Source organism: Acanthisitta chloris, unplaced genomic scaffold, assembly GCF_000695815.1.
Source record: "Acanthisitta chloris isolate BGI_N310 unplaced genomic scaffold, ASM69581v1 scaffold6602, whole genome shotgun sequence".
Lineage (NCBI taxonomy): Eukaryota > Metazoa > Chordata > Aves > Passeriformes > Acanthisittidae > Acanthisitta > Acanthisitta chloris.
In genome coordinates, this window is record NW_008660930.1 from 1,367 (window position 1) to 11,686 (window position 10,320).

A 10,320-nucleotide genomic window follows, 5' to 3' on the forward strand; every position below is an offset into this window, starting at 1 on the left:
GCTTTTGCAGTGGTGTTGGCAAAAGAACAAATTTCTGTTTGTTTTGTGTGTCCAAAAATATAACAGAGAGGGAAACTTACATTTTGCGCTTATGTTTTTATTCAGAAGTTATTTAGGATAGTGCTTTGACAACTAGGTACAATTCGTGTAAAAAGCCCTGACGCTGAAAATACTTAGATTATGAACTTAGTTCTCCTCATGCCCCAATATCACCTGCAGCATGGTTTAGGCTCTGTTCTGTCGTGGCTGTAGTCATTGATGTGTCACCAGCTTCCTTCCTGTGCTCTCTCTGCCCAATATGCCTCCCATCATTGCTGTTTCAGCATAGAGCATGTCCCAGTGCTTAACACATGTGCCAAACATCTGTCCTGTCTTTTTATTATGAAACTTTACACCTAAGGAGTTGTTATTAGAGTTTATTGTAATGCCATTTCAACAGCTGGCATTTTGTAGAGATGCTTGTTTCTGAAAGCACTTGGTTGCTTTCTGCCTTCTGCAGTCTTCCAGCTTTTCTGTCCAGATGCTGTGGCAGCAAGAGCACAGGAATGAAAGATTTGTAACTTCATTTCAAGTTGTTAAGTTGCTGTTGTTATTGTTAAACCCTGTTTTAAACTGATGAAAGCATTTGTTGCCTTAATGGTCTTTGAACCAGTCAGATGTTCTCATGAGGTTGTATGGTATCACCAAAGGATATGAACTGACTCAGATCTGGTCATATTTTACCTCCTGAAACTATATTGGAATCAGAGGTTGTTATTGTTCTTGTTTGTATTACTGTTTTCACCATGACTAAGTACTGTGATGACTCACCCTGCTATCTTCTTATGAATCTGGGCAGGATTTTGGTATTTCGTGACAGTCCTGTGGTTGATTAAAAACTAGATGCTACCAATCTTTTCTCTGTATAGCCATTGAGTTACTAAGACCCTGTATGGAATCTCTGCTGTATGATGCTATGATGCATATAAGGCAAAGCTGATCATTGGTGCAGAAAAGGTTGTCCCCTCAGCAGTTCATTCTGCCCTTTGGGTTTTGGATTATCCTTTATTTTGGGTTTGGGGTTTGGAGTTTTTTGTTGTTGTGGTGGTGATTTTGGTTGGGTTTTTTTCCTTTTCTTAGGAGCAACTTTTAAAGGCAAGTATTTAGAGCTAATTTTGCAGTATCAGATCTGAAGTCAGTGATGGTATTTGGCTCCAAATGGGATATTAATGGGATAAAAACCTCATGGGATGTGGTGACTCATTACAGCAGAGGGGAGGATCCAAAGCTAGAGAAACCTTGTTCACTCCTAACTGCCTTTTTTGGAGAAGATGTCACCATGGTATCACAACAATGGAGTATAAACAGTGCAGTATCTCTCATCTGCTGTTTAGATGCAGGCATTTCCTCCTTAAATAAAAATGTGTGAGAAAATAGGTAATTAAATAGGATGAATTTGGGAAATTAGATCCATGGTTTTCTCATCCTGACAACCACTCTACTGTCAATGGGTTGCCACAGCCTTGTGTTTCTAACCAGAAAACTTCATTGAGTCCCATGGTTTTAATATAAATACATTCAGTAGTTGCTAATTGAAAGCTATGAATGTTTTAGAATAATGATGATTCTGTGATTGGCAGAACATATATTTTTCCTTTGATCACATACTCTTACATGGGCTGTGCAGTGACCAGAGGAGCTGCTTTTTGCTTACAGCCCTCCAAGCACTTCATGGGGGTGCTTTGCTTGTCTTTTCTTACCAGATTGGCTGACTTTAAGCTCTTACAGCTATTTGTTCTTGTCTTGCAATTACATTTTTTTTCTAACATTGTTGTTATAGCTGCACATTAGGTGAATGCAGAGACAGGTGTACAGAAATAAGAAGTAAAACACTGAAAGAAACATAAAGGAAACATGATAGCAAAAAAAAAGTATGTCTTGTAAATATAAATAAATGCACAGCCTGATAATATTCCTTTTTCTGATGACCTTGTTCTACCTACTGTATTGTTCATTTACAAAAATTCACTGTGATTAATCTAGCATTGCTAACACTCCTTCCAAGTTCTTTGTATAAGTAACCGGTCTGTTAGCCTTCTCTTGAACTTTCCTTCTTTTCCTTCAATGGGAAGTCACTGTCAGAACCTTACAGAAGTACCAGTACTTACAGTTAAGACTATTTTGTGAAGACCCTGTTCAGACTTAGTTGGTGCAGGCTAAGACTCCAGGTATTATCACAAGATCTGTTCTCATCCAGGCTTTGAATTATCAGGTCTACTTTTAGTGATGGCTGTTCAGAGAGAGAGATATGATATCCTGACTGTTGAGCACTTTTAAATGTAGAGAGCAAAGGATTACATGTTCTCTGTATATGCTTCATCTGCCTTTAAACCTCAAGAAGACTGCCCAGAGTTGTTCAAGTTAAGATCTATGTTTGTCTGACTCCAAATTGTCCTTAGAAACCAGTATAAAGGTCAACCAAGAAATTTTGCAAGTCTGCTGTTTCAGTCTGCCTTGATGGGACAGCCAGAAATTAAAGGAAGTTCTTTATAAACTCTGCTTATAGGCATAGAGGTCCCCTGGAGGGAGTTTCTCCTGCTTGAATTTCTGCAAGTCTTACCTACAGGGGAAATATGACTCAAAGATGTGTTATAGCATTAAAGGGTGTATGCTAGATGCCTGATCAGCTTCTTGACTGAGCTACTGTGGTCATGTTCAATTGTTCATTCATTCTTTCTGTGCTGCTCTCTGCCTGCCCAGCCTCTGCTTTATATGTGAAATAGAAGTACTAACATTTCTTGGGAAGAACGGTGGAACATCTGCCCTCTGAGCCAGACTTGCTGCTAATTTAAATCAGCACAGTTTTTCTGAGATTAATAACACCGATGTTGGATACTCTGGGGTTCTCTTGTAGCAATCAACTTTGCCTGGTCGAGTAAGGCAATGTGAACTCTGGGTTATGCTGCAGGTTGAGGAATTAAGAGGAAAAACACCTCCACAACTGATGGCAAACTAGGGATGTAGGACATTCCTCAAGCAGTTTCTGTCCTCCTGATAGAGCATGCAAAAAGTGCCTTCAGTTCTGCCTGCAGCTTTGCTCTAGAGGCCAAGACCTGCATGGTTTTATCAGGTGTGCCTTGGGAGGGGCATGTCAGTGATGAGCAGCCTGAGTTGCTCTCTTTCCGGATTTATCTAATTTAGTATGAATGAGAGTATGGATCTGCCTAACCATGTGAAGGCATCCCAAGAGCCTGGGTAAGCATACCTGTACTGGTTTTAGTCTAGCTAGCATAGGTCTGAGATGCCAGAGACCCTTTTTGTCTCAGAGTTGCATGTATCTATCTGTAAAAGCCTTGTGGAGCGTGGGATATGTGCTGGGGTGTTCAACTGCTCAGACAGGCACTCTCTGTGGGTTATCATGTATTGGGCCTCTGTGCTGAGATAAGACAGGTCAACCCATCAGTTTGTATACTTGTGACTTGCCTTGTGCCTGTTCCCAGTGTTCAGAATGCTTTGAGATTGCTGGTTGTTAGACATTAAAAGTCTCACTAAGGCTTGCTTGCTTTTCCCAGGTGTGAATGGTTGTTTGTGCTGGAGCAAGGGCACAGTGGCACAGCAGGGAGAATAAAGATCCCTGCACTTTTCCATTTTCTTTTAGGATATTGCTGGTATTAAAACCCCAGGGGCTCCTGGGTGCTAGAAAAGGAGTATTTGTGGTGGAGGACAAAGGTTATCCACTTATTTGCCATGCTGCGGTGGCATGGAGAATGCTCAGCCCTCCTGTGGTGTGTGCTGGTCCAGCATATGTGTATATTTACATCCATCCTGCTTCTCCAGTGTCTGTGACATACAATATTTCTACTGCCAAATAGCTAACAGCCCACTGCTCTCATGACCCAGAAGAGTTCTGTCACAAGCTGTGACCTCCTTTAACTCAGCAAGGCAACAGAAACACTTTTTTTGTCTGAATTAATGAATTGACTAGCTGTGTGATGAGTGCCTGTGGGAGAAGAGCAAGTTAAGGAAAAAGGAGTGGAGACAATATGATATTAATTCAAAGGTAGCACAATATTCATTCATTCTGACCCCACAAGAGTCCTAGTCAGTGTCAGTGCTTGTGCCTTAGACTTGAAGAATCACAGAATGGGTAAAGTTGGAAGGGACCACAGTGGATCATCTGGTCTGACCTCCCTGCTCAAGCAGGGCCCTCCAGAGCACATTACTCAGGATTATGTCGTGAGAACATGAGAACTCTTTTTCAGAAACTACCTATTTTGGAAACTTACTAGAAACAGGGATCTCCTGCACAGGAGGGATTTCTGGGCAATCTCTCCCAAGTGATTATCATCATGTCAGGTTTGTCTGAAGACTCCTTTGGTCAAAAAAACCCCACCAAACCCAGAGAAAAACCCAGAGAAATAACTTTGTGCAGTCAGGCTGTGTAATATTTCATATGTGTAATAATTCATATGCACAGGCCTAAGCTGAACTGGAGCTGAAATCCTCTTGTTCCCTTTTGACCATGGGGTTTGTTTGCAGGGCCCCTTAGTATCCAATATGAGGCATGGTTCAACCTGTGTTCAGAGTTCAAGAAGCGACTGGACAATGGTCCTTGCTGTATGGTTTAGTTTTAGACAGTCCTGTCAGGAGCAGGGTGTTGGATTGATGATCCTTATGGGTTCCTTCCAACTCGAGATACCCTGTGAGAATTGCTGTGAAGGGTAGCTGCTAAGTCCCTTTCATGACTGGGGGACAGAGGATCCCTAATTGTAGATTATTAGCCCATCTAAAAATGTGTCTTAATACCTCCTGACCCCAGTCACTTTCCCAACAAGCACCTTTTCAGTGCATGGTGGTACCTCTGAATGCACCACAGCACCAGAGGATGTGCAGCTCCTAGGGAAGAGTATCTCAGCAGCGTGAAGGAGGCTGTAAGAGGAGTCCCCATTTTCCAGGGCAAGATGGATGTGCTGTCACAGAGGAGAGAGGGGAATATCCTCATTGCTTCATAGTGTCACAGGAGAATAGCAGTGTGACTTTTCTGTTTGAAAACTTCTCCGACACGATGATTTTTCCATTGCACTGCAAGCAGCCAGAGGCAGGAATGAAGGGAAAGTTTGATGTTCAGTTCTTCCCCTTTGGGTTGTGAAACAGTAAAAGCATCTCTGGTTTTGAAATTGTTCTGCAATTTCACATCTTCCACTTTTATGAGATGTGATAAGGGACATGGGACAGATGTCATTCATAGAGCTGCTGCTTGGGGTCAGCTGTGAAAAGCAAGGGGCAGCCTGGAGGGAGCTGCAGGTAGCTGGTGTTCCTCCTCGTGCTGTCCGAGCAGAGAATGGATTTGGGCCTGAGGGTGGACCTTGTGAGCTGCTTTTGTGTTAACTCGCACTGAGACTTTCTCCCATTTGGATCCCAGCTTCTCACCTGTAAGCTTTTAAGCCTTTTCCTGTGGGAGAGAGGTGGCTGTATAGAGACTGCTGCTTTGCTGGCCTCTGGCTTGCTAGGAGCTGCAGCTGGTTCACACATCTTGAACCTTCAGTCCTCCAGTACAGTTTTATGAGATCTGATGTGTAATACCAGCTAGTCTCTACTCACAAAGCAAGGGAACAGCGGATCTGCTAACAGTAACGGGGAGTTTTGTGTTGGGCTGTGGGAGTCAGAGGATCATCTGAGTCTGTAAATCTCTGACCATCTTGCTAATGGGCTGCAGGAGGCCCATGGCTGAGCAGAAAGGTAACTGCTCTGTGAAAGTAACACTGTGTTCTGAAAATAATTACAGAAAATAGAGATGTAATGTTTATAGAGCTGTGGTCTCGTCTTCCGTCTGCATGGCAGGAGATGGTGTGGAAAAACACTGTCCAGGCAGCCTGTGCCCTGAGGCTGTGGTGTACAGGCTTAGTGTATGTTGGCTCCATCCCAGGCAGGATGAGAGGTGTGTGGAACTGGGAAACAGTGCCTGCCTTCAGGCCTTTTCCTGAGTCTCTGGTGACTAGTGCCAGAGACGAGACGTGGGACTAAACACAGGGGGCTCGAGCAAGGGCCTCTGGAGATGTGTAAGGTGAAAGCAGCTCCTCTTTGTAAGGAGGCTGGCAAGAGACCTTAAAGGGAGCTTGTCCACAGGACAGGTCTCTAGATGACAAGGCAACAGGCACTTATTCAGCATGGAAGGAAAGGAATACAGCCTATGCTTGAGAAAATATTGTCCTTCTGAGGAGAAATTGCACCCCTAAGTACCTGTGTGTGCCCACAGACTCTTTGCCTTTTCTCCTAGGAATTCAGTTGAACATTGTTTTCTTTCAATTAGTCCCAGAATGGGTGAAAAGTTTGGTGGTAGGTCAGAAACAGCCTGCTGTGATTTTTTTTGCAGAACTTTGGTCTTGGGGAAGCACTTGCCTGGAACTGAAGGGTATTTGTGTTCATACATTTCGTCTGTTTTAGAGGTAAAGCGATGGGAGGGATCATCCTATTTACAATATACAGTCCCAATGCAGAACAAAAACTAAAGTTTGAATAATGAATGCTGTATTTTTTTTTTCTTTTGGTTTCTTTTTACAGGTGACTGTTGGCTCTTGGCTGCTATTGCTTCTCTCACCCTGAATGAAGAAATTTTGGCCCGTGTTGTTCCCAAAGACCAGAGCTTCCAGGATAAATATGCAGGAATTTTCCACTTCCAGGTATGTGGCAAACAGACTCTCCCCCCAGTGCTGTTGGTTAGGAGCCGGTGTGCCTGGCTGTGTCTCCATGTGTGGTGTTTCCTAGAACACTTCATGGGACATCAAAGAGCCAGGCAGAAAAGGGAGACATCTAAGAAGGGTGACGGTGGTGGAAGGAACACATTAACCAAAAAGCTGGGAGCAGGGGATGTTTTTGTTATCCTTCTTCCATCAGCACAGCCAACTGAGTGTGTGTGTCCCTCAAAAGGGTGGGTGAAGCAGGCTGTGAGGGGCACTGCTTTTCCTCTAGAAAATCAGCATTAGCAGATAAATGTCCTGGTGACCAGAGTGCGCAGTGTGGGATGGTGACAAGGTGTTTGTGCTCTCTTTCCAGTTCTGGCAGTACGGAGAGTGGGTGGATGTGGTTGTGGATGACAGGCTGCCCACCAAGAATGGGGAGCTGCTCTTTGTGCATTCCGCGGAGGGCAGCGAGTTCTGGAGCGCACTGCTGGAGAAGGCCTATGCCAAGTGAGTCAAGGCCAGGCTTTCAACCCACTCAAATTGCTGTTTCCTCATGGCACCCTTAACTGTATGGATACTATGCATTTTAAATGTTAGCCTAATTATTAGTCTTTACAGCTTCTGGGGTATCCCACAATGGCTCCTTTAGTACAGCTTTGTTGACAGGTGCCTAAGGAAAGTTAGAAAGTATGGACTTTGTTGCTAGCTGTCTCAGTCAAGTCTCAGACAAGATTTGTGAGTGTTCAGTTGATTCTCCCAATGTGAATTAAGACACAAATAAGGTCAAAATACCGTTAGGGAGTGGGACTTTACTGTTGGTCATACAAGGGGGAGAAAAGGGGCAATAGGAAAGTTAGAAACAGAAAAGGGGGAAGAAAGCAAGATTTGAGAAGCCAAAGCAGAGATAGTCACCACCATGGATCCAGCAGTGTTCCGATGATCCGTAGTCATCTTTTCTTGTGTGGTAGGTACACATGGTCTGGACGCGGGTCCTTTTTTATAGGGCTCTGCCAGGGCACTGATTGGTCAACTCCCTCTGAGTTGCAGGGTGAGCCTATAGCAGTTCCCAGAGCAGGCATCTTATGAGTGTCCTGAGAAAAAGCTGTGATTCAGGTGGAGCCAGAGATTTATGGTGGTGGACAATGGTGCCTCCTTATCTCAGTAGCTCAGAGGATCTTGGTCATTATCAAGGCAAACAACCAGGCCTTTGCCACACAACAAGCAGTGAAAACCAGGCAATGTCAAAATATTTCTTAAGGTCCCATACACTAGCCAAGGAAAGTAGCTCTTGCATCTTGTAGTGAGGCTGTTCTATAGTGGTCTTCCATCATCAGGGCCTGTAAAACTCCATTTCATGTGCTCTACGCACCTGTGGGGGCTTGTAACTGCAGTGCATCGGTGTGCAAAGCACATAGAATCATCATAGAATCAGCCAGGTTGGAAAAGACATTAAAGATCATCGAGTCCAGCCCTACCGTCATTACTAGGCCATGGCACTAAGTGCCACATCCATCTCATCTTGAAAACCTCCAGGGACGGTGAGTCCACCACCTCCCCAGGCAGCCCATTCCAATGCCTTATCACTCTCTCTGTAAAAAGTCTCTTCCTAATATCTAACCTAAACCTCCCCTGGCAGAGCTTGAGTCTGTGCCCTCTTGTCCTACTGTTATTTGCCTAAGAGAAGAGACCAACCCCCACCTGACTCCAACCTCCTTTCAGGGAGTTGTAGAGGGTGATAAGGTCTCCCCTGAGCCTCCTCCAGGCTAAACAACCTCAGCTCCCTCAGCCTCTCCTCATAGCACTTGTGCTCCAGTCCCTTCACCAGCCTCATTGCTCTTCTCTGGACCTGCTCCAGCACCTCAATATCCTTCCTAAACTGAGGGGCTCAAGTCTGTGTTCAAAGCGAAGATGCTCATATCCAAATCTCCATTTTTGAGGAATTCTGCCCTCTAACGTTACTATTTTGAATGAATGTAAGAAATTTAGATAAGCTGAAAATCAGACCCATAATTGTTAGATGAATTAAGACTGTGGAACTAGAGAAGCAAATTGTTGGATGTTGATTTTCTTATTATTTTTTTTTCTCCAAATGGTGTTCATGATTTTTGTCATTGATATGACTGAAACTGAAACCTGTATACATGATTGTAAGATTTTATGCTGGGCTTTTAGGTACAAAGGTCTAAAAAGCAAAGCTGAATTGAGGGCATACTTGTAGCTGCTGCAGTGCTGTTGAAAGTAGAAATACGGTGACAGTTGGCACAGTGAGGACCTCTCCTGAAGAGGAGAACAGGAAACCTGACGGTTGTGTGTGTGCGAAGAGGAAAACAGGGAGCCTGATGGTTGTGTGTGTCCTCTGTTTTGTGCAGGCTGAATGGATCATATGAGTCCCTTTCTGGTGGCACCACCACTGAAGGCTTTGAGGACTTCACTGGTGGAATTGCAGAATGGTATGAGCTGCAGAAGGCACCACCCAACCTCTTCAAAATTATTCAGAAGGCACTTCAGAAAGGCTCTCTCCTTGGCTGCTCCATTGATGTGAGTTAGCAGGTTTATTGCTGGACACTTGGCTCTTGCTGTGCATACAGGCAGCTGAGGGGTGGACCTGTGCTCTGTCTGGAGCAACTGCACACAGAATGACGGTCCCCACTGCCTATGGTTGTCTGTGCCTGGAGAATGTGACCCAAGAATGTGACCCAGGCATGTGGTCTTCAGGGGGGTTAGTTTGAAACATAGACTTCATTAGTTCATATATAAAAACTCTTTGCCTCTGTTTTTTCCTTGAGAACTAGAAATCTTGCTGTTTCATAGGTTCATGGTAATGAATCATACAGGGAACTTGTTAGGGGTCCTGGTGTACATCTTTATTCATAAGAAAGCTTGTAGATTGTCAGGAACACGGTACAGCCTGAGTGAGTTTGGACAGAAAGCTGCTGCTAATGACTCCTGCAGTCAGATGCTTGGAGGTGGCAGCCTCCATCCTTGCTGTAGCCTTTTTATTGCACAAGTCATACCTAAGATGTTCACAAAAAATCTAAACTCTGTTCTTGAAGCAGAAAGGCTGGGACTGTTGCCAGGCCTTTAAAAGCCTTTATGGGAAGACATGATGTCAAAAGCTGGACCTGCACAAGAAGGAAAAGAGGAGGTTTGGCTCTGCCTGCAGGGATTCAGCATTGCTTTTGGCAACTGAAATCAGTCTAAGTATTGTTTTTGTGGTAATCACCCTCCTCCCAAATGAGATTACATCTTAGTTACATCTAAAGGGAAGGTAAATTGTTTACCAGAACTCCATTCATAATATAAATGTGTTTTCTCACATTTTTCAAGTTAAATCAGAGTCTCAGGAGAGAGAAACTTCACAGCTGGAAAAGTACTTGGTCAATGTTAGTGTTTGACTTCACAGTACTTTTGAGGCCTGTTTTACTCATTTGCATTTAGATAAGAGTCTGACATCTGGATTTTTGCCAAGAATGATACAAATTTCTTGGGGAGTTGGGGGAGAAGGGGAGTAGGGAAAAGTAAATATACTGTGTTGTTGGCAATTTCTGGAGTGTAAACCGAGTTTAGCCTTTTTTTAAAAGTCTTATAAAATCTTTCCTTCTCTTCTGTGAGAGAAATAGGGACACAGAGATTAAGCATTATATGAAGAATGTGCTGAGGG

The 10,320-nt window shown here is 43.9% G+C and overlaps 1 protein-coding gene across 1 annotated transcript in view; it reads left to right on the top strand.

Annotated features, from left to right (window-relative positions):
- The window catches only part of LOC103797775 (calpain-2 catalytic subunit-like), a gene marked incomplete at its 5' end in the record, with an annotated part of 25,962 nt that overhangs the window by 1,015 nt on the left and 14,627 nt on the right, over positions 1-10,320 (top strand). Inside the window, 3 exon segments of the mRNA XM_009070006.1 lie at positions 6,541-6,659; positions 7,033-7,166; positions 9,029-9,197. Of these exon segments, the coding sequence (XP_009068254.1) occupies positions 6,541-6,659; positions 7,033-7,166; positions 9,029-9,197 (422 nt within the window).